Source organism: Sus scrofa, chromosome 8 (genome assembly GCF_054392235.1).
Source record: "Sus scrofa isolate SSC_HxYL_T2T_F1_AM1 chromosome 8, Sscrofa_HxYL_maternal_Yorkshire_Landrace_v2.0, whole genome shotgun sequence".
Classification (NCBI taxonomy): Eukaryota; Metazoa; Chordata; class Mammalia; order Artiodactyla; family Suidae; genus Sus; species Sus scrofa.
This window is the reverse complement of record NC_139390.1, coordinates 44,765,260-44,790,402: the sequence shown is the minus strand read 5'-3', so window position 1 is coordinate 44,790,402 and position 25,143 is coordinate 44,765,260. Positions and strand designations below refer to the sequence as shown.

The following is a 25,143-nucleotide window of genomic DNA, read 5'->3' as shown; positions in this document are numbered from 1 at the left end:
CGTCTTGCATGGTGAAGGGTTTAAGTTCTTTCTCCATATGTAAAGTTGGGTTGTCTTTATTGATGAGTTGTAAAACTTCTTGATATATACTACATTAAGACTCTTCAGATATATGTGGGATTATTTTCTTCCATTCTGTGGGCTCTCTTCACTTTCTGGACTGCATTTTTTTTATTTACTATGTTTTTTAATTTTGAGGAAATCAATCTTTTTTCCATTGGTTGTTTGTACTTTGCTGCCTAAGAAACCATTGCTAAATCCAAGATTATGAAGATTTATCCTCATGTTTTATTGGAGATTTTATACCGTCATCCCTGAGTTTCCATGGGGGATTGTTTCCAGGACACTCCTCAGATGTCAAAATTTCATATGGTTGGAGTTCTCATTGTGGCACAGTGGAAATGAATCTGGCTAGGAACCATGAGACTGTGGGTTTGATCCTTGGCCTTGCTCAGTGGGTTAAGGATCTGGCATTGCTGTGATCTGTAGTGTAGTAGCAGATGCAGCTCAGATCTGATCTTTCTATGGCTGTTGCATAGGCCAGCAGTTGTAGCCTTGTTTGGACCCCTAGCCTGGAATCCTCCATATGCTGCAGGTGTAGCACCTCCCTCCAAAAAAACAAAATTTACAGATGCTCAAATTTTTATATAAAATTGTACAGTACTGTACAGCAGAACATTGTAAATCAGCTATAATAAAAAAATAAAAAAGCAGATAACCTAGACATAACTGCCTCTATTCTTTAACTCATCTCTAGATTACTTATAAGCACTAATATAATATAAATACCAGTAAATGTTGTAAATACAATATATATGCTATGGAAATAGTTACTGACACATGACAAATTCATTTTTCATTTTAAATTTTTTGGATTTTTTTCCTAATATTTCTGATCTGGAGTTGGTTGAATCCATAGATGTAGAACTTGTGAACACAAGGGGATGACTAAAGTTTTACTTTTTATATTTAAGCCTTTTATGCATTTTGAGGTACTTTTTGTATGCGGTATGAGTTTAGGGTCCAACATCCTTCTGCGTGTGGATAGCCAATTGCCTAGCACCACTTGTTGAAAACACCATTTTCCCCCCAGGATGTTGACTTTTGTCAAAAATAAATCATAGATGGATGGTTTATTTCTGGGATCTCCATTCAGTTCAGTTAATTTCTATGTATAATTTTATTCCAGTTTCACAATGTTTTATTTCCTGTTGCTGGGCACTGATCTGAAATAAGGACATGTCAGCTTCCAACCTTTGATTTTCTTTTTCAAAATTGTTTTAGCTCTTGGAATGTATTGACTGAGAGTCTTGCTGGATAGAGTATTCTTGGTTTGGGATATTTTTTCCTTTCATCACCTTAACTATATCATAACACGTCCTTCTGGCCTGCAAAGTCTCTACTGAAAAGTCAGCCAATAACTCTACTGGGGTTCCCTTGTATATTATTGCATTTCCCTAGCTGCTTTTAATATTTTCTCTTTGTCTTTGATTTTGGTCAATTTGATTAATATGTGTCTTGGGGTGTTCCTCCTTGGATTTATTCCATGTGGCATTCATTGTGATTTCTGGATTTAAGTGAGTGATTCCTTTCCCATGTTAGGGATGTTTTTGGTTATTATCTCTTCAAATGTTTTCTCTGGGCTTTTCTCTCTCTTCTCCTTCTGGCACCCCTATATTGCAAACTTTGGTGCTTTTAAAGTTGTCCCAGAATTCTTTTAGACTGTCCTCATTTCTTTTTACTCTTTTTTCTGTATTCCTTTCCACATCACTCATTTCCACCAGTCTGTGTTCCACTCCACTTATTTGTTTTTCTGTCCCCTATATTCTTCTATTTGTTCCTTTTAGTGAATTTTTTTGTCTTTTTGGGGGCCACACCTTTGGCATATGGAGGTTCTCAGGCCAAGGGTCAAATCAGAGCTGCAGCTGCCAGCCTATGCCACAGCCACAGCAATGCCATTTCCAAGCCTTGTCTGTGATCTATACCCTAGCTCATGGCAAATGCCAGATCCTTAACCCACTGAGCAAGGTCAGGGATTGAACCTGCATCCTCATGGATACCAGTCAGATTCATTTCCACTGAGCCATAATAAGAACTCCCTTTTAATGAATTTCTGATTTTGGTTATTATGTTGTTCATATATGCTTGTTTATTCTTTTTTTCTTCTGCTTTTTAGGGCCACACCCTCAGCATGTGGAGGTTCCCAGGCTAGGGGTTGAATTGGAGCTATAGCTGCTGGCCTACGTGACAGCCACAGCAACACAGGATCTGAGCCATGTCTGCGACCTACACCATAGCTCATGGCAACACCAGATCCTTAACCTACTGGGAAAGGCCAGGGATTGAACCTGCAACCTCATGGTTCTTAGTTGGATTCATTTCTGATGTGCCACAGTGGGAACTCCTGCTTGTTTATTCTTTAAGTCTTCTATTTCTTTGTTTGACATTTCTTGTAATTTGTCAATCATTGCCCCAAAGTTTTTTTTTTTTTTGACCAAGATCTTGGATCATTTTTTCTAGCATTACTCTAAAGTCCTTTTCAGGTAGATTGCTAATCTCCAGTTCACATAGATGTTTTTCTAGGGTTTTGTCTTATTCTTTCATCTGACTCATATTTCTGTCTCCTTTCATTTTGTATAATTTGGGGGGGGGTCTCCTTTTCAGACTATAGTGTTATAGCCTCTCTTTTTCCTGGTCTTACCCTTATGGGAAAAGTTGATACAGGTTCTTGTGACAGGTTTCCTGATTGGGAGACTGGTGTTTGCCCACTGATAGGTGGAGCTGAGTCTCATCCCTCTGGAGGGTGGGGATTTGTCTCTGGGTATGATTAGAAGCAGCTGTGTGCCTAGGAGGACTTTAGGCAGCCTGTTTTTTTGATGGGCTGTGTTCCCACCCTTTTTGCTGTTTGGCTTGGGGCTTCTCAGCCCTGATGGATGAGGCTTGATTTTTCCGAAATGGCAGCCTCCAGGGAATCTCACACTGATGCTTATTCCCTGGAACCTCTGCCTCCAATGTCTTTTCCCCACAACAAAACACAGCCACTCCCTTATTTCCTAGGAGACCCTGGCCTCACTTAGGGGCTTAAGGATCTGGCTTTGCCATGAGCTGTGGCATAGGTCACAGATGCAGCTTGAATCCAGCGTTATTTTTTTAAGAAATAAAAGACTCAGAAAGTTTTTCTTGGCACTTCCTCCTTGGCTGCCTAAAGAATTTAGATGAAGGTCCTTTTCCCAAAATGGAGCTATGTGCATCAGAAACATATGCAAAGAACATGGGTTGGGTGTGGTGGGGGATCAGAGCCTAGACATTGGTGTCCACTCTGTGTCCCATTATGATCTCCATGGCCCAGCAAGCATTTGTTTACAAAACATTTTTTTTCCATCTCCATGTGAAATTGTCTTCCTCCAATTTGAAGCCCCAAACCACTACTCACAACATCCTCTTTGGCTCTGAAGATAGCATTTGAAGGCAAGGCTTCACTTTGGTGAGTTACTCAGTTTTCCTGGGTCTCTCCTAGGTACACATGTTATTAAACTTTTGTTTGATTTTTCTCCTGTTAATCTGTCTCATGTCAACTTAATTCTTAGACCATCCAGAACGGAAAATTTCTTCCTTTCTAACAAAAGAATTTCCACAACAACAACCAAAAAGTCCCTTGTAAATCAACTGTATTTCAATTTTAACAAAGACAGGCAATGAGTGGCTTTTGTTTCTATACAAACTGGATGCAGTTTTAACTTCAGCATTGGCTGGAATATATCAATTAAAAATAATCATAAACTTAATCAGTACAAGCCTCACATTCATCATATGTGGAGCCCCTATTAAATTTAAATATTACCATTACAATTGTTGGGGTCAAGAGCAGACTGCCCCCAAATATGCCTCCATGGCATATTATTTTGAATTAAAGTTTATTAAGCAACAGCAGATATAAGAGGGACACTCGGACTCCTTTCTTTCTCCCTGAAAGCAGAAAATAAATCGCCCATGTGAAACGTGCACTCTCTGCCTCTGGATGTGGAAGGACATCATTATAGCCAGAAATAGGGAATTTGGGCAGAAAAGGCTGTAGGAAAAAAAATGCTACTTCTTGAATTTATTTCTCTAATGTCAAACTCTCTTTAGAGTCTTCCCTAATTAAGCCCCCAAACCCTAAGTTTCATTGTCCTATCAATTCCTCAGAAATTTGCCGTCTCTTTGTCTAAAAAGTATAAAAGCTGCTTGTTTTTGGCCACTTCTTTAGGTTCCATTTCTGTGAAACTTATGTGCACAGGTATTAAATTTTTTTCTCTTCTGTTGATCTGTCCTGTGTTAATTTTCCTTTTAGTCCAGCCATGAGAATGATGGATAGAGGGAAAATTTTCCCTGTCCTTGATTCCATCTTAGTAATGTTAATAAAAATAGAATACAAGCCAAAGAACTATATCCTTGTAAAAATTCCCAGAAGCATAAGATACATTGCCCTGAATATCACAGAGAAGGTAAGGTTTCTCTGATCTGATGTCAAAAAATTAAAATTAAATTGTTTCCTTGGTGCTTCCAAACTGGCTTTGCTAATGGGATCACATGGAAGGCTCTACACCCAGTTAAAATAGATAATGCTAAACGTCAACTGAAACAGACCATTCAATTTTGAAATCCTTAATATAAGTCTTATTTGGAATAGGGGTGATTAGCCTGAGTTCTCTGGATAACCCCAATTTGATCTGTGCTTAAACTCGAAGAGGGAATTGTATCTCACAGTGAATTTCCACAACCTAAATGCTATGTTCTTACCAAAGTTGTCATAGTTCTCCTATTCAATCACCAACTGATAAATATCTGGTCATGAATTTAATAAATATGTTCTGTTCAGGGCTTATTTCCAGATCTTCTCAGTCATTCATTTCATTCACCTCCAAAGGGAAAACATGCACCTCTAACTGGCAAGCAAAACCTTACAACCACTTTCTCCAGAGGCACAAATATGATATTACATTGATGACATCCTTCCCATGGAGCTCTATTTGAAATACTCATTCCTGAGACACAAAGGACCCACAAAGTTGTTTACACAAGAGGAATTGGTCACTGGCCCTCATATAGTGCAATGTCCTATGATGTTGTTGAAATTCTTGCAAGTTATTTAGTACCTGAGGGCAATTCCATCCCAGACACTGTCAAAAAATAGCCATTTAGTCTTTCAGAATCCAAAATGTGAAAACAAGCCCAACACCTCTTAGGTCTTTTTGGGTTCTAGAGTCAAAGTAGAATTTACTTATTATAAATTTTACTTAAAGCCATTTTTTTGCTTTTTTTTTTTTTTAAGGGCTGCACCCATAGCATATGGAGGTTCCCAGCCACAGCAACATGGGAGCCAAGCCACATCTGTGACCTACACCACAGCTCATGGCAACACTGTATCCTTAACCCACTGATTGAGGCCAAGGATTGAACCCGCAACCTCATGGTTACTAGTCAGATTCATTTCCAATGCACTACAATGGGAACTCCTACTTAAAGCCATTTTGATGTTCCTTTTTTTTTTTTTTTTTTTCTTTTTGGCTTTTTAGGGACACATCTGGGGCATGTGGATGTTCCCAAGCTAAGGGTTGAACTGGAGCTGCAGCTGCTGGCCTATACCACAGTTGCAGCAATACCAGATCTGAGTCATGTCTGCAATCTACACCACAGCTCACAGCAAAGCCAGATGCTTAACCCGGTGAGCAAGGCCAGGGATGCATCCTCATGGATACCAGTCAGATTCATTTCCACTGAGCCATGATGGAAACTGATACTACTTTTTAATCAACCTACCTTTAACAGGACTTCCTCCATTAAAAGCCTCTAGAATATAAGTTGGCTATATTAGGCATTTTTACTAATGCCTCAGAAATATCTTTTTTGTGGAATTCAGCAACTTCCTCCTGCTTCCTGTAGACTGTGTATTACTAGGACAACTACAGATTTCTTCTGGGCTCCTGTTGCAATGCACTGTCCTGCTAAGTGTCATGCCATTGCCATTGCCATTTCCAGGGGCGGAAACAAAAAGAATTTCACACTTCCAGAGACTGTAAGCCTCCATACCCAGCTGCCCACATTGCCTTGAATTATAACCTCAGAAATCCTTCAGGTCAGTACCAGGTCTACATACCAGTACCTAGACCCCATTGCTACCAGATGGAGTCAAAACTTAGCCATCTGGCATATCACCCCTGCATGGGGGTGGGCTTTCCTCTTCTCATTCAATACTTTACAACTTGCCATGGTACTAAAGAGGTTGCCGTACATCCATACCCTTTGTCACCAGGGAGCTGCTTGAGTCCACATGGATGAATAGCAATTAGAGCACCTACAGTGTACGAATAGCAGAACCACTGTCACACATGATGAGCTCAATGGAAATTCATTGATTTTTGTTTTTTTACAAGGGCATTACTGATAAATGATGAAACCAAGGATCAGTACTATTAGTTGAAACTCAGGCAGTCATTTAACAAACATCTGGCCAACAATCATCCCAATATGTACATTTTTACACACTCTGGGGCCATTGCCTGAGAGTTCTCCTATCATCATCAAGATCTCTAGCTTCAAAGATATCAGCCAAGGGCACACACACCTCTGCAGGTACCACAGCCAGAGTACAAGGCCTTACCAACATGCTCCTCATCCCCTCTGGACTTCCAGATAGGCCGGATGGTGACTGATGACTCATTTGACTTAGTGTACTGAGTGCTGGGCCCCTGAGCAAGCCATTCAGTGGAACTTTCACCTCCCTATCAGACCTATCACCTGGAAATTTGTTTGAAATGCAAATGAACAGACCTCACTGCAGACCTAATGAATCCAGAACCTCTGGGCTTGACCCAGCAAACTGTGTTGTCAGTTGCCCTCCAAAGAATTCTTACTTATGCTTAATTTGAACATAGAATCATTTTCAGGGCTGAATAGTAGACCATTATATGATCAAAAGACAGCTGATTTAATCAATTCTCTTCCCAAATCAAGGATCTCCATGATATCTGTTAAAAAAAAAATCAGGTATATGAATTTGAAGACCTTATAGGCTTTATTCACAGATACATGAACAAAGAGGTATTCCATCTAGAAACTAAAAGGCCAGTTCAAGGGGTTGTACAAATTGGAAAGTTTTTGTAGAAAGAGGAGTAAAACAAGGAAGATATGAGCAAAAGAAAAGAAAGAATTACTTTTGAACCAAGATATATTTTCCTTTGGGGGAAAGGGAAAAGTAAAGTTTTTATCATGTGAATGACCTCCTCTTCCCTTTGCGGGTGGGTGATGAAGAGGGCCCACATGATACATGACCTCATTGGTGCTGGAAATTCCAGACTGATCAATTAAGATCACATTTCTTGAAGAGAGTGAAACTAGAATTAGGTTAGGTAGTAAATCTAGGTTTTGTGTCAAGGGCTTTTAGCATAAATGATGCCATTTGGAGACTATGGTTTTCTTTTTAACACATTACTTTTCCCTGTGTCTTTCTTTCACTGTTCCAAATAGAATGCTCATCTACAAAGATCCTTTCATTAGAAATCTTGGCTGAAGGCAATAATTTATTTCCATTTCAAAGAACCATATATAATAAACTTGTTATGAAAGATAAATAAGACAGAAAATAAGACAGAGGTGTTGGGGTGGGGCGAAGTAAAGCAATTTCTTTTTTGGCCATGCCCCCAGGGCCAGGGACCAAAACCACACCACAGCAGCAACCTGAGCCATTGAAGTGACAATGCCTGTTCCATAATCTGCTGCACCAAAAGGGAATTCTGTGGTACAGCAGTTTTAAATGAAATCGTCACGACAGACCTCATTACACAATAGACATTAGAACAAAGTCCTGAAGGAAATGTAGGAGAAATTCATACAGATGATAGAGAGAAAGGGGGTCCAAGAAAGAGCAAACTGCAACAGCAAAAACCCTGAGGCAGGACCATGTTGCACTTGCCAGAACAGGAAGGAGAATAACCAATGGGACCTTCCCAGGACAGATACCTTGTCCTCTACCTTCCTCTCCTTTGTAGAAAACTGTAGTCTCCCAGGCCCCCCCATGAGTCACAAAAGTTTGGCTTAAGAAATAATGATTGCGGAGTTCCCATAGTGGCACAGTGGTTACCGAATCCAGCTAGGAACCATGAGGTTGCGGGTTCGATCCCTGGCCTTGCTTAGTGGGTTAAGGATCCAGCGTTGCCATGTTTAGCTGTGGTGTAGGTTGCAGACGCAGCTTGGATCCCTCATTGACATGGCTGTGGTGTAGGCTGGCAGCTACAGCTCCCATTGGACCGTAGCTTGGGAACCTCCAAGAAATGGCAAAAAGACAAAATAATAATAATAATAATAATGATTTTTAAAAAAGAAAGAAGGATTTAAAGAATGTGACCATGTAGTGACAAAAAAATATCAGTTGAGTCAGGAGAATTGGTAACAATTTAAACAGTAAATTGTGGCCATGTGGCACTCACAGAATTTTTAGTTCCTCCATGAAGGATGTCTAGAAGAATGTCTAATGCACATTCCTGACTTGTTTTACAGATACTAAAACCCCTATCAGGTGGAAAAAACTGTGTGATGACCCTGAGCTTGTAGCCTCCTGACCAGCTGAAGCCTGAGGATTGATGCTGTTAACCCCTGTGTCACCACCCTGTTACCTCACCATCAACCAATCAGAGAATTGAGCATGATCTGATTACATTCTCTGGGACTTCTCTCTCTCATCTTTACTTTAAAAATACTTCCCTGGGAGTTCCTGTTGTGGCACAGCAGAAACGAATCTGACTAGTATCCATGAGGATGCAGGTTCCATCCCTAGTCAGTGATCTGGCATTGCCATGATCTGTGGTATAGGTCACATGCAGCTCTGATCCTGCATGGCTGTGGCTGTGGTGTAGACTGGCAGCTGTAGCTCCGATTCAGCCCATAGCCTGGGAACTTCCATATGCTGCAGATGTGGCCCTAAAAAAAAAAAAAAAATTACTGAGTTAAAAACAAGAAGAAATTTGACAAAATTACAACAAGCAAAGCTAAATTTCAAATTTTCCTCGAAAGTGTGAGGATAAATTGCTAATAAATGATTCATATGTAAATTTAATAGGTGTTAAATTAATAGTCAACTTATGCTGTGTTTTTGATTTATTTGTGTCTGTGGCAATCACATCAAATAATCTTACAAAGACGCCTACATTTGGTAAAAAAAATAAGTTTTATTTAGCTCCCATTACTGGAGATTTTACAAGAGTTGACTTCAAACCCAATTTTGTTTGTCTAAGGTACTCCCATGGACTCAAAACACAATTATCTGTAGACCAAAAATTTCCTCCAGCTATTCCTATAAGAATAGAGGCAGTCATTGATTTGTTATGAATGCCTTCCATCAGGCTATGAAGGATAATGAAAGCAGTATTTTGCACCTGTCATTTGTTTATGCTAAAAACACTCATTTTAGTATCAAGTAGACCTTGTTTCCAACCTCTCTTACATTGGCTGCTTTGGAGCAGCCAGATTCCTTTCCTTCTGTGCCTCAGTTGCCTTATCTGTTGAGTTTTTTAAAGCTTACTTCACAGAGGAGATACTAAATGTGACAAGAGATGACACTGAGAATTCTGGATAAAAATAGCTAATAATGGCCCAAGTATTAACTTCTCACTAGTGATTCTTGTGTTCTCAACCATCGTTATGAATGTGATACTTTTATAATTACTAAGGCACCAGCATCTTCCTCAATGCCTGCATGAGATAGCACCTGATGCTTCCCCACACTTTAGGGAAGAAGAAAATTCAGAAAAATGTAAAGGACACAGATGATAATATCTCAAAGAAACCCAAAAGGGAAAATTCCATGGAGTTCCCCTGGTAATAATTTACTTTATCCGTACATTGTCAAAACACCTAAAATTTTCTCTTCCTCTACTTATTCCAATCCCAAGTCTTGTAGCTCTGCAGAGACTAAAACTGAAGTTTAAAATCTGCCCTTGATGCATAGGACATATTCTTTACACAGGCAAAACTGACCACCATCAGTTACTTTGGAGAAATGAGTGTCCAAGTAACAATATACCTACTTTGGAGCTCCCGTCATGGCTCAGTGGCTAATGAATCCGACTACGAACCATGAGGTTGGGGGTTCGATCCCTGGCCTTGCTCAGTGGGTTAAGGATCCGGCATTACTGTGAGCTGTGGTATAGGTTGCAGATGCAGCTTGGATCCCGCGTTGCTGTGGCTCTGGCATAGGCCTGCGGCTATAGCTCCAATTGGACCCCTAGCCTGAGAACCTCCATATGCCGCGAGTGCAGCCCTAGAAAAGGCAAAAAGACAAATATATATATATATATATATATATATATATATATACTTAAATTGGACACTGATAAGTATACACCAATGTGTGGTTGGATATGACAAAAGTTGTTGGTGAGAAAAACAATTCTGTAACTGAAGAATTTTTTAAAGCTTTGTACACACACAAATACTATTTTTAAGGGAGTCACAATCAAGATGCTACATAATTTTTTGAAAAATGAACTTGTCAATTTAAGCAGATTCTTGGTTTGGGTTATAACATTTAGAAAGGGATTAAATGCAGAACTGCCTATAAATACTATAAAAATTAAGTGATTTAATAGAAGCCAGGTAGGTAACACAGAGCCCAGAACATGGAAGGAACATATTACATATTAGCGATTTCTATTTCTAGTGATGATTATTGCTTTCATCTGTGACATGTTAGAGAAACTAGATGCAATGGAGAGTGCAGAAATGATGAAACCTGATTAATTTACCCATTTCACTGTTTTCACAAAAGCAGTTATTCCCACATCAAATATACCTCCTGGACCAAGAGACTTGAAGAATTTTTTCCTTTGTCTTCTCTCTTCTCAACAAGAAGCCTTTTGTCATTTTGCTTGTACACCTGCTCTAAAGCCATTTCCAAGTTTTATCAAATTTGGGTGATTTCCAGGCTTCTTTCCTTGGCTTTCTTCCCAGTTGACATCTTTGCATCCCCACTCTATGACTCGGAGGCAGAATAGAGTCTATCAGACAGATACAGCCTCTACCACCCTGCACTGCATTCACAGGAGCAGCCTTTGGGTGGGAGAATTTCAGGATTCCCTGTGTGCTTATTAACCAAACCCATCAGTTTGGATAGACTGAAAATTCTGATAATTTCTACCCATTGCTCCTGGTAACTTTATTCAGTCAGAGGCTGAAGACTGTTGAATGTGTATTTGTGACCCTAACTCCTGCCTTATTCATCAGTCCCAGCAAGGCATCTCAATTATTTACTCATGTATCACAATTCTTATGAGCTCTAATTACAGGTAAGGCATTGAGCCAGAAGCCTGGATGGAAAGATCCCATACAGAATCTCTACCATCAGAGAACTAACAGTCCAGGGAATGAAGAGAGACAGAGTCTATGGTTTGTGATTTCCTCCATGTGAATGATTGTCCAATCAATGAATAAGACAAAAGATTTCCTTTAAATCAAAAATACTTGGAGTTCCCTTCATGGCTCAGAGGTTAACGAACCCAACAGGGATGTATGGGGATTTGTGTTCAATCCCTGGCCTCATTCAGTGGGTTAGGGATCCAGCATTGCCATGAGCTGTGGTGTAGGTCGCAGACACAGCTCAGATCCCATGTTGCTGTGACTGTGGTGTAGGCCAGACGCTTTGGCTCCAATTTGACCGCTAGCCTGGGAATCTCCATAAGCCTTGGGTGTGGCCCTGAAAAACGGATAAAAAAAAAGAAAGAAAAGAAAAATAAAACAAACAAACAAAAAACTATAATCAGGGTTCTAGTGATTTCCTGGTGAATGCCAAATTGACTTATATGAGTGACATTTTTTAAACTATATTAAAAAATTGGTAAAAATTCAGCATTACACTTGTTTCTTCTGTATGTATCCAAGAACATACTATTCATGTATAAATACAAAAATATTTTCATTTTTATTTTATAATGCAATCATGTCATATTCTTTGTTTCTTTCCACTTAAGTATACCTAGAGAGGTTGTTTTTTTAAATATATCTGTCCATGTAAATATACTTCATGTATTATTTTTAAACATTCTCTGTCCCTGCAATGTAAAGACAAATTATATACTTTACAGTAGAATTTTTTTTGGAAGAACCAAAAGTATTGAATATTTACTATTTAGAAATATAAAAATTTCATTATAATAAAGATGAGAAAGATAAATTAAGGAAACAAACTCATTTACCATCAAAGAGAATAAAATACCTAGGGATAAATACTTAGGGATGCCTACTTAAGGAGTCAAAAGAATTGAACTTTAAAAAGTACAAGGCACTGATGAATAAAATCAAAGATGACACAGACAAAAGGAAAAGATATACCATGTACTTGGACTATTAAAATGACTATACTACCCAAAGAAATCTACAGATTAAATGAAATCTCTCTCAAATTACCAGTGGCATTTTCACATAACTAGAACAACACCAAAAAAAAAAAAAACTTTTATAAAACAAAATACCCTGAATAACCAAGAAATATTGAAAAAGAAAAATGGAGTTGGAAAAATCAGGGTCCCTGACTTCAGATTATACTACAAAGCTGGAGTGATCAAAACGATATGGCACTGGAATAAAAGGAGACATATATATTAATAGAAGAGTATATAAATCCAAGACATAAACCCACACACCCATGGTCAATCAATCTTAGACAAAGGAGGCAAAAATATGCAATGGAAAAGAGTTTCTTCAAAAAGTGGGTCTGGAAAAACTAAAAAACTGTATGTAAAATAATGAAATTAGAACATTCTCAAATACCATATACAAAAATAAACTCAAAAGGGATGAAAAATCTAAATGTATGAGCAGATACTATAAAACTCCATGAGGAAAACATAGGCCAAACACCCTTTGACATAAATCACAATAATATCTTCTTGGATCCACCTTCTAGCATAATGGAAATAAACACAAAAATAAACAAACAGGACCTAATTAAACTTAAAAACTTTTGTAGGGCAAAGGAAACTATAAAGAAAGCAAAGAGACAACCAACAAAATAGGAGAAAATATTTGCAAATGACACAACCAATGACAAGAGATTCGTTTCCAAAATATACAAACAGCTCACACAACTCAATATCAAAAAAGCAAAAAGCCAATCAAAAAATGGGCAGAAGACCTAAAAAGACATCTCTCCAAAGAAGACATACAAATGGCCAATATGGGAGTTCCCGTCGTGGCACAGTGGTTAACGAATCCGACTAGGAACCATGAGGTTGCGGGTTCGGTCCCTGCCCTTGCTCAGTGGGTTAACGATCCGGCGTTGCCGTGAGCTGTGGTATAGGTTGCAGACGCGGCTCGGATCCCGCGTTGCTGTGGCTCTGGTGTAGGCCGGTGGCTACAGCTCCGATTCGACCTCTAGCCTGGGAACCTCCATATGCCGCGGAAGCGGCCCAAGAAATAGCAACAACAACAACAACAGCAAAAGACAAAAAAGACAAAAGACAAAAAAAAAAAAAAAAAAACAAATGGCCAATATGCACATGAAAAAATGCTCAATTATCACTAATTATGGAGAAATTTAAATCGAACCTACATTGAAGTATCACTGACCAGAATGGCCATCAACAAAAAATCTATGAATAATAAATTCTACAGAGGATGTGAAGAAAAAGGCACCCTTCTACATGATTAGCGGGAATGTAAATTGATATTGCAACTTAGGAGGATATTATAGATGTTCCTTAAAAAACTAAAATTAAATTGTAATTTATACATGTAAGGATAACTTGATCCCCTTGCTGTACAGTGGGAAAGTAAAAAAAAAATTTAAAAAAAGAATAATGAAAAAAAAAAAAACCTAAAATTAGAATTACCATATGACCCTACAGTCCCATCCTGGGCATATAACCAGAGAAAAGTATAATCGATTCAAAAAGATACATGCACACCAATGTTCACTGCAGCACTATTTACAATAGCCAGTACTTGTAAGAAATCTAAATATCCATTAACAAATGTCTATCCATATGGACATTTCTTCTCAAGAGCACATGGAGCATTTTCCAGAATAGATCACATCTTGGGCCGCAAATCAAGCCTCTGTAAATTTAATAAAATCTGAGATCATACCAAGCATTTTTTTTTCTGACTTCAACATTATGAGACTAGCTTTCAACTACAAGGAAAAAAATGTAAAAACACAAATATGTGGAGGCTAAAAAAAATAAGCTATTAAAGAACCAATAGGAGTTCCTGTCGTGGCTCAGTGGTTAACGAATCTGACTAGGAACCATGAGGTTGTGGGTTTGATCCCTAGCCTTGCTCAGTGGGTTAAGGATTCGGCATTGCCATGAGCTGTGGTGTAGGTCGCAGACACAGCTCAGATCCGGCATTGCTGTGGCTGTGGTGTAGACCAGCAGCTATAGCTCCGATTCGACCCCTAGCCTGGGAACCTCCATATGCCACAGGTTTGGCACTAGAAAAAACAAAAAACAAAAACAAAAGAACCAATAGATCACTGAAGAAATCAAAGAGGAAATCAAAAAATATCTATAGATAAAGATGATGTGGTATATATACACAATGGCATACTATTCAGCCATAAAAAAGAATAAAATAATGTCATTTGCAGCAACATGGATGGAACTAGAGACTCTCATACTACATGAAGTAAGTCAGGAAGACAAATACCACATATCACTTATATCTGGAATATAATAAATGTAACAAATGAAACTCTCTACAGAAAAGAAACAAACTCATGAACTTGGAGGACAGACTTGTGGTTGCCAAGGGGGAGGGAGTGGGATGGACAGGGTTAGTACATGCAAACTATTGCATTTGGAGTGGATAAGAAATAAGATCCTGCTGTATAGCCCTGGGAACTATATCTAGTCATTTATGATGGAGCATGATAACGTGAGACAAAAGAATGTGTATATATATATATAGATAGATAGATAGATAGATAGATATAGATACAGATATAGACATAGATATAGATATAGATATCTGTGACTGGGTCACATTGCTGTACAATAGAAAAATGACAGAACACTGTAAACCAGCTATAATGGAAAAAATAAAAATCATTTAAAAAAATAAATGAGATCTGCTGTATAGCAAAGGGAAGTATATCTAGTCACTTGTAATGGAACATGGTGGAAGATAATGTGAGAAAATGAATATATGTATACGTGTGTGTGTGTGTGTGTGCATATGACTGGGTCACTTTGCTGAACAGCATAAATTGACAGAACATTGTAAATTAACTATAATAGAAAAAAATCAAAAATCTTACCAAATATATCTAGAGACAAATGACAATGAAAACATCATGATCAAAACTTAAGGGACACAGCAAAAGCAGTTATAAGAGGAAAGTTTACAGCAATACAATCTCACCTCAGGAAACAAGAAAAATCCCAAATAAACAACCTAAACTTGCACCTAAATCTACTAGAGAAAGAATAACAAACAAAACCCAAAGTTAGTAGAAAGAAAGAAACCATAAATACCTGAGCAGAAATAAAAGGGAAGAAGAAAACAATAGAAAAGATCAATGAAACTAAAAGCTAGTTCTTTGAAGGGATCAACCAAATTGATAAACCTTTAGCCAGACACATGCATAAAAAAGCCAGAGGGTTCAAATAGCAAAATTGGAAATAATAAAGAGAAATTTCAAGTGATATTACAGAAAGGATCATAAGAGACTAGTACAAGCAAAAGCATTCCAATAAAATGACCAAACTAGAAGAAATGGACACTTCTTTTTTTTTTTTTTTTTTTTTTTTCTTTTCAGGGCTGCAGGTGCAGCATGTGGACATTCTTAGGCTAGCAGTCAAATCGGAGATACAGCTATTTATTATAAAAGACTGTAACTCAGCTGACATATAATAAACCATCTGCCAACCTATATCACAGCTACACTGAGCCACGTCTGTGACCTACACGGCAGCTCAGGGTAATGCTGGATCCTTAACCCGCTGAGCAAGGCCAGGGATTGAACCCACATCCTCATGGTTCCTAGTCAGGTTCATTACCACTGAGTCATGATGGGAACTCCGGAAGTGGACAAATTTTTACAAAGGTACAATCTTCCAACACTGAACCAGGATGAAATAGAAAATATGAATAGACCAATCACAAGTCCTATGATTATACTGAAACTGCAATTTAAAATTTTTCAAAAAAGAAAAGGCCAGGACCGGATGGCTTTACAGATGAATTCTATCAAGCATATAGAGAAGAGTTAACACCTATCCTTCTGAAACTCTTCTAAAGATTTTGCAGGGAGATCCCATTGTGGCACAAGAGAAATGAATCCTTCTAGCATCCATGAGGATGCATGTTCGATCCCTGACCTCACTCAGTGGGTCAGGGATCTGGCTTTGCCATGAGCTGTGTCATAGGTCACAGACAAGGCTCGGATCCTGGCTTGCTGTGGCTGTGTTATAAGTCAGCAGCTACAGGTCCAATTCGACCTTTAGCATGGAAAATTCCATATGCCACAGGTGTGGCCCTCAAAAGCTAAAAAAAAAAAAAAAAATGCAGAGGAAGGAACAATCCCAAGCACATTCTATAAAGCCACCATGATCCTGAAAATAAAACCAGAAAAAGACACACCACAAATAAGAAAACTACAGACCACTACAGTACATTAAAATGATTGTACACCAAGATCAAGTGGGATTGATCAATCAAATCAATCAGTGTGATATACCATATTAACAAATTGAAGAATAAAAAACATATGATTATTTCAACAGAAGCAGAAAAACTTTTGACAAAATTCAACACCCATTCCTGATAAAAACACTCCAGAAAGTGGACATAGAGGGAAATTATCTCAATGTAATAAAGGCCATAATGACAAACTGACAGCTAACATCATTTACAATGGTGAAAAGCTGAAAGCCTTTCCACTAAGACCAGAAAAAAGACAAGCGGAGTTCCTGCTCTGGCACAGTGGTTAACGAATCTGACTAGGAATCATGAGGTTGCAGGTTCAATCCCTGCCCTTGCTCAGTGGGTTAAGGATCCAGCGTTGCCGTGAACTGTGGTGTAGGTCGCAGACGCGGCTTGGATCCTGCTTTGCTGTGGCTCTGGCGTAGGCCAGTGGCTACAGCTCTGATTAGACCCCTAGCCTGGGAACCTCCATATGCCACAGGAGCGGCCCTACAAAAGGCAAAAAGATAAAAAAAAAAAAAAAAGGAAAGAAAGAAAGAAAGACAGACAAGCAGGTGGACTATCAATACTTTTATTCAATGTAGTTTTGGAAGTCCTAGCCATGGCAATCAGAGAAGAAAGAAAAATAAAAAGAATCAAAATTGGAAAAGATATAAAACTCTCACTGCTTGCAGATGACATGATACTATAGACAGAAAATACTAAAAATGCTACCAGAAAACTCTGAAAGCACATCAATGAACTCAGTAATATTACAGAATACAAAAGTAAAATACAGAAATCTTTTACATTCCTTTACAATAGCGACAAAAGATCAGAAAAAAGAAAGATCTGCTATCTCATCAAAGAGAATAAAATACCTAAGAATAAACCTAAGTAAAGAGGCAAAGACTTATAATCTGAAAACTGTAAGACCCTGATGAAGGAAACTGAAGGTGACACTGAAAGAATAAATATTTTCAAAATGGCTATACTACCCAGGGCAATCTACAGATTCAGTGCAATCCCTATTAAATTACCAATGGTCTTTTTCACAGAACTAGAACAAAAATTTTTAAATTTGTATAGAAATACAAAAGACCCTGGAATAGCTTAACAGAAATGAATCTGACTGGTATCCATGAGGACACAGGTTGATCCCTGGCCTTAATCAGTGGGTTAAGTATCAGGCGTTGCCATGAGCTGATGTAGGTTGCAGTGGTATAGGTCACAGATGCAGCTTGGATCTGGCATTGCTATGGCATCATGTATTTTTATGTGGAATTAAAAAAAAGAAAATTGGGGGTAGTTCCTGACGTGGTTCAGTAGAAATGAATTCAACTAGGACCCATGAGATTGCGGGTTCAATCCCTGGCCTCGCTCAGTGGCTTAAGGATCTGGCTTCGCCATGAGCTATGGTGTAGGTCGCAGATGCAGCTTTGATCTTGCGTTGCTGTGGCTCTAGCATAGGCCAGCAGCTGTAACTCCCATTTGACCCCAGCCTGGGAATTTCCATATGCCATGGGTGCAGCCCCAAAAAGAAAAAAAAAAAAATTGGACTTCCCACTGTGGCACAAAAGGATCAGCAGTATCTCTGCAGTGCCAGGACTTGTGTTTTATTCCCAGCCTAGTACAGTGTGTTAAAGGACCCAGTATTGCCCCAGGTGCTGCATAGATCAAATCTGTGAATTGGAGCTTATCCCCATGAACTCCATTTGACACTGGGTGGCCAATATAAAAAAGGAAAAAAGAAAAAAAAATGTTAAGTGTTCCTACACCCTACATCTTTCTCACTTTCTCAGGAGAAATAGGGAATCACAAAGTCAGGATTATAATTTTAGAAAACAAAAACTCAAAGTTCCTGCCTTATCATAGTTGAGAAATAAAAAATGCTTCCTGGGGGAGTTCCCATTATGGCACAGTGGAAACGGATCCAACTAGTATCCATGAGGATGAGGGTTCAATCCCTGGCCTCACTCAGTGGGACAGGGATCTGGCATTGCATGAGTTGTGTAGGCACACCTAGCATGGGAAAAAAAAACTTCCTGGAATCATGCAATATTCTAAGGACTGTTATGGTCAACCCACTGAGGCAATACCCAAGCTACACAAAATTTGTTTCTGGTGTCAAGTCTGCTAAAGCCACCAACACACCAAGAGGGTATGGTAAGATTTATCTTAACTCTTTGAGGCAGTGTGTGGAGTCAGGCAGCCAATGGTCCAAAAATGACTTGAGAGGAGCAAAGTCACTTTGGGTATTTGGTGGCTGGGGAGATTGCCTCTGCAGGAGGAGTCTTCCTGGCTTAGAACCCCCCTTCCTAAGCCCAGAGAAGGAGCACCAGGCTGTCCTGAGAGTTTGCCCAGATGTAGGGAAAAGGTGAAGACAGAGGGTGAGGATTAAAAGAAATCACCAGACATCAAAGATGGACTCAGATTCTTTATTACAAGGACTTTCCCAAACACAGGAAGAAAGCAGAACACACAGACCGCCTTCCCATGGGGCTCAGACCTCATCTTCAACTAGATTCAATGTAAGTGATGTGGAAGAAGATCCAACAGAGAAGTAGGGCATAAGTTTTCCTGTAAAAATGGCACTGTATAAATATAAAGGAGATCTTTTATACAAATCATAAAAAGAAACTTCTCCCAACTCATAGTCTAGAAAAACGCCAATCCGACAGGAGTTTCCTGAATCCCCCGTGCCAGGTGTAGTTGCCCTGAGTTGAATTCGCCAGCAGCCATTGTCTGGGGTTGGTGGTATAGGAACATTTCTGGGGAAAGATTCTTTACACACACCTAAGGACCATTCAACCAGGCCTCTTCCTTCAACCTGCCAAAAATGCCTGCCAGCATTAAATCCCTCAGAACCCAAGACAGCTGGGTGAGAAGTAAAGGCCTTGGATTTATGAACAGAGTTGGGTTCCAAGCCTTGAAATGTTGCTGTTTTCCCATCTTGTGAAATGATGAGACTGCAGTGAGCAGTTTCAGCATCAAGGGTCAGATATTCCTGAAATGTACTAATCTTGTGCAGGCCAAAATATTGTGGGGGCAGAGGGAAAATCTCCTTCTTTAATTCATAGGAGAAGCCTGCTGGGCTCTCCAGGTTTTCATATGTGCTGTGGATCCTTTCAATGCCTGTCAGTAAATCCAGGTCAGGCTGCACACACCTACCAGTTATTTCACTAAGCAGACTTTTTAATGTGGATTCCTGCTCTGATATTTGGTGTTCACTCCCAATTATTTTATCTTTAACATCACTCTCTTCATTTAGTAACCTAACATGAATTTCATTGTGCTCTTTTTCAAAGAAATCCTTAATGTGTTCAACATCTCTGTGTAAATTTCTCTTTTTATGCTCCACCCTCCACAGCAACTCATATGATTTTGAGACTTGCATGTCTAATGCCATATCAGCCTCTTCTAACTGCTTTTTCAGGGGCTCAATGGAGCCTTTGAGCCTCTTCCTATGACAGGCTGCAGCCTGTTCCATGGGCACCAGGTGGTGATCCTGGTGGTCACAGGAGACCTGGCACTGGGGACACAGCAGCTCCAGGTCCTCCTCACAAAACAGGCTGAGAACCTGATGGTGCTTCTCACATAGTGGTTTCTCTTCCTGCTGCTTCCCCTCACCTTCCGTGTTGGGAAGCTGCTTCACAACATCAACCATGTGACAGAGCTGGGTGTTCCTCCTGAGGCTCCTGTCAGGGCAGTGCTGGAGGCACACAGGACAGGGGAAGTCGCCCTGCAGGTCCTCCCAGCGCTGGAGGATGCACGAGTGACAGAAGTTGTGCCCACAGTCAGTGGTCACGGGGTCTCGCAGGTAATCCAGGCAGATGGGGCAGCTGGTTTCTGCTTGGAGCTGTGCCAGGGAGGCTGCCTGGGCCATTGTCCAAGGAGGGTTTCTTTGTGAGGACACTCCTTCAGAGAGACCTGGCTCTCCAGGGACACGGACAAGGGAGAAGCTTCTGGTCTTCAGGCTTCTATTTCTTCCCTGCTTCCAGGAGGTCAGCCAGGATCTGCAGGGAGCTGTGCTTCCTCAGGTCTATTTCTATCCCTGTCCTTCAACTCCACACAAGCAGCCAGGAGGACTTAGAGCCTCTGTCACTCTCTGCTTCCTTTGTCACTTTGGTCCCCTTTTACTCAATGGGTTGAAATGGAAGTCTGCTAGGTAGTCCTCGTCCTCAGAGCTCCAGGAAGGGATGCGTGTCAACAGCATGGGGACAGGATCAGCACAATCCAGACATGGGCTGCTCTATGGCACAGCTCACCTGGTTCCTGCAAGAAAATGATAACAAGGAGGAGAGAATATTTATTAGAGATTAGAAGCATTTATGGATATACATTTGATAATTTGACTAAAATTTTTTCTGGATTTAAATATATACATCTCTAAACAAAAATATAATTGTAGTCAGTTGGGATAGTGATGAAGATTTTAAGGGTTAATATTATGATAAAATCCTTATCAGATACTGTGATTTCATTACTGAGAAGTGATTCTCTTCTTGGAATATACAGAGTACACTAAGTACATATAAAATCCTATGATGCTAGTATTCATTTTACAGTGATGGGGAGCAGGGAAGGGTGGGGGCACAACTCCCTGGATGCATACACATGATGTTGTTGGCTGAACCGTTTCCCTCCACATATCATGTATTCAAGCTGTAACCCCCTGTGCATCTGAATGGGACTCTATGTGATAAGTTCTGTAAAGTTCTGATTAAGTTAAAATGAGGCTGTTGGGGAGAGGACCCAATGCAAACTTGATGGGTGTCTTTGTTTTTTGCTTTTTATGCACTCACAGCATATGGAGATTCCCAGGCTAGGGGTACAGTCAGAGCTGCAGCTGCCAGCCTACACCATAGCCACAGCAAGGCAGGATCCAAGCCGCTATCTGCAGCCTACACCACAGCTCATGGCAACGCCGGATCCTTAACCCATTCATCAAGGGCAGGGATCAAACCCACATCTTCATGGGTACTAGTTGGGTTCATTACTGCTGAGCCATGATGGAACTACAGGGTGTCTTTAAAAGAAGAACATTGGGGACAGGTACTCACAGAGGAAAGACCACATGAGGTCACTTTGAACCCAAGGAGCAGGCCACTTTGGAGCCAAGTAGAGAAAGCTCAGGAGAGAGCCCATTGATCTTTACCTTCCAACCTCCAGAACTGTGACCATAAATTTTGATTTGCTGAGGTCACTGAGTTTATGGTGTTTTGTTATTGCAGCCTTTGGAAACTAACACATTGGATTTGTTACACTATTTTTCTATTATTCACGAGCTTAACATACTCTGCATGGAAATATTTTTCCCAATTCTGACCGGTGTTCCCAGTGTGCTCCTGCCCAGCCAAGGCCAAGCCTACTTCTCTGCTCTTTCTTTGAGTCACAATTTGCCCTCTCCCTCCATCCCAAAGTGTCCACTGCCCTTCAGGGGATCTATCTCTTAGGAAACCTAGAGACTGCATCAGACCCAAGCATTGGAAGTAATTGATGTAGGTTGGCCTCAGGTTCAAACACATGAAAAACATACTATCACTCTGAGAGAGAAGACAGTTTTGGAAAAGAACCAGGTAATGGCCTTGGGTAAAACAGGCCTTGCAGACTTTACCAACAAAGGACCTGAGTGGATTGAGTGGAGGTAGGGGGGTTGAGAGACAGGCTTAAAATCTTGACTTTATCTCAGTTACACTAAAGTGTAGACCTAATTGCCAGAAGACAAGAAGCTTAACTATATGTTTTAATTTCCTCTGTTCCTCTTTTCTTGCAGATAATCCTCTTGCATCTCTTTCCCCACCCAGAGGCACGCCCTAGTCCTGATGGTCACCATGCAGTTTCAAACTGCTGATCAAAGATGGATTTCTGGAAATTATCAGTGATCATGAGACAAAATTCCCTTTCTGCTCTTATTAAAGCAGCTCCCCCCTTCTACTCAGGCGCCCCTTCCACTTAGGGAGTTGGCCCTTTTCTCCCCACCTTCTCCCTGTGCACAAGCTATCACTTTTCAGAAAGCTTTGCTTGCCCAAGAGACTTATGGAAGGGTATTCACTTCTCTCACTCCTCTAGGATTCCTGTCCAAGAATCTAGAAAGGGCCCAGTAACAATTTCACTAGGGAAGGAGGCTATCTGATGATGAAGAATTTAACTGATAGTTATTTTATGTGGCAAGCATGGTATTCTTGACATCTTCATTTTAAAAAATGAACTTTAAGGCGATACATGAGGAAATGTTAGGTTGCGGGTTCGATCCCTGCCCTTGCTCAGTGGGTTAACGATCCGGCGTTGCCGTGAGCTGTGGTGTAGGTTGCAGACGCGGCTCGGATCCCGCGTTGCTGTGGCTCTGGCTGTGGCTCTGGCATAGGCCAGTGGCTACAGCTCCGATTCAACCCCTAGCCTGGGAACCTCCACATGCCGCGGGAGCGGCCCAAGAAATAGCAACAACAACAACAACAACAACAAAGACAAAAAAAAAAAAAAAATGAAATCTTCAGATGCCTAGAGAATTACTTCAAATTAATTGTACAGGGGTGCTTGTGGGCTCTTGGTAAAGAAGGTTGGAAATAAATTATAGTTACATGAGTACAGAAAGCCTTAGTACGTGGGGAGATTTATTATGGTAGTCTCCCTCCAATCTTGGCTAAGTGACCCATTCTGTAACGATAGCTGTTTCTCCTAAAGCAATTCAGAAATTTAGCTTCAGTCTTTTACTCACTTGCCCACACCAGCCAAGCCAACTTCTCTCCCCTGCTTCTTTGAGTTACCCTCCCTCTCAGAGACCTCGGTTCCTGGCGGTTCTTCTCTCTTCTTCCTCACAGCTGATCCTACTCTACCTGCATCTCCTCCCATTCAACCCCCCACATTCCCAAGCCTACTCCTCTAACCCCCAGAAATCTCCCAGATTGAGACTGAGAGGAGATGGAGGCAGGCGGAGGGGCCATCTGCTTGGATGCTGTGAGGGCCAGCATCCAGGCGGAACCTCAGGTCACCCGTGGCCTCCAGGGCTGGTTCCTTGACCCCACACCCTTTCGGGGACACATGGAAGAAGGCTCACTGTCCTCTTTCCTGGCTTTTGTGTGTGGGCATAAATATAAATACAAGCAGACCTCCTGGAATAGTTTGATTTTGAACAATAAGGAATTGGTGTCACCCAGAATTCCAGGGTGTTTACATCTCTCATCCTTATTTGGGAGGCTTTATTCTAGATTCCCTGACTTCTCAGCACCATCCTGAAAACTACATGAAAAGTGGACAGAATCACATTGAAGTTCCTGGAACTCTTAAAAAATCTTGTGTGATTATCACCAAAACCAATTCCACACCGTTGATTACAACATAAGCAGAAAAATGTCTATATGTCCTTACATAGCCTTATTTATCTTCCATAAAGCAAACACACAAATATAAATATAAAACCTTAACTAGGGAGTTTATACATGGAGAGAAGAAAATGAAACAGTGAACATGGTGCCTGGCACACAGCAAGTGCCCATGCAGGAGGCCCCTGGGACTTGCTCAGACCTCTTCGGGTGTGGTCTAGGTGAGAGGCAGAGGTCAGGTCACAACCACACCCACAGCTGGAGCCTCACTCCCCTACTGCATCCTCCTCTTAATCCACAGAACTGTCTACTCTGCTGGCCAGAGAGTCTGTTCCAAAGGAACCCAGTGAGCATCTTCAACACTCATTCTTTTTTTTTTTTTTTTTTTTGCTATTTCTTTGGGCCGCTCCCACGGCATATGGAGGTTCCCAGGCTAGGGGGTCCAATCGGAGCTGCAGCCACTGGCCTACGCCAGAGCCACAGCAATGAGGGATCTGAGCCGCGTCTGCAAACTACACCACACCTCACGGCAACGCCAGATAGTTAACCCACTGAGCAAGGGCAGGGACCAAACCTGCAATCCCATGGTTCCTAGTCGGATTCGTTAACCACTGCACCACGACGGGAACTCCTTCAACACTCATTCTTACACCTACCAGATCACACCAACTCAAGCCCGCCCATAATTTTTTTTTTTTTTTTTTTTTTTTGCCTTTTGATTTTAGGCTGCATATGGAGGTTCCCAGGCTAGGCGTCTAATCAGAGCTACAGCTGCCAGCCTACACCACAGCCACAGCCACAAAGGATCTGAGCCATGCCTGCGACCTATACCACAGCTCACAGCAACACCATTTTTAACCCACTGAGTGAGACCAGGGGATCGAACCTGCAACCTCATGGTTCCTAGTCGGATTCGTTGGATTCATTTCCAACAGGAACTCCCCACCATGATTTTTGATCCTTCCCCAAGTCTGCGCTCACCTGTCCATGCTTCTTGGTCTTGTCTCTGCGCTCAATGTCCTTGAGACCCTGAGGTAGCGGGGGGGGGGGGGGGGGGGGGGATGTCTCCACTACCCCACCTTGACTCTGGGCTTCTCCCTTCTTCTCAGAGCAGAAGTTCTTCCTGGGTCAAGGTAGGCAACACAACCCAATTATCTCTTCACTGTAG

The 25,143-nt window shown here is 40.7% G+C and overlaps 1 protein-coding gene across 1 annotated transcript; it reads right to left on the bottom strand.

Annotated features, from left to right (window-relative positions):
• Positions 1–19,077: 19,077 nt before the first annotated feature.
• Positions 19,078–25,143, bottom strand: LOC100621782 (tripartite motif-containing protein 60-like). The gene is made up of 2 exons (XM_003356930.4): positions 25,055–25,143; positions 19,078–20,928 (listed from the first exon to the last, which is right to left on the bottom strand). The coding sequence occupies exon 2, from the start codon at positions 20,537–20,539 to the stop codon at positions 19,157–19,159; it is 1,383 nt and encodes a 460-aa protein (XP_003356978.2). The 5' UTR covers positions 20,540–20,928; positions 25,055–25,143; the 3' UTR covers positions 19,078–19,156.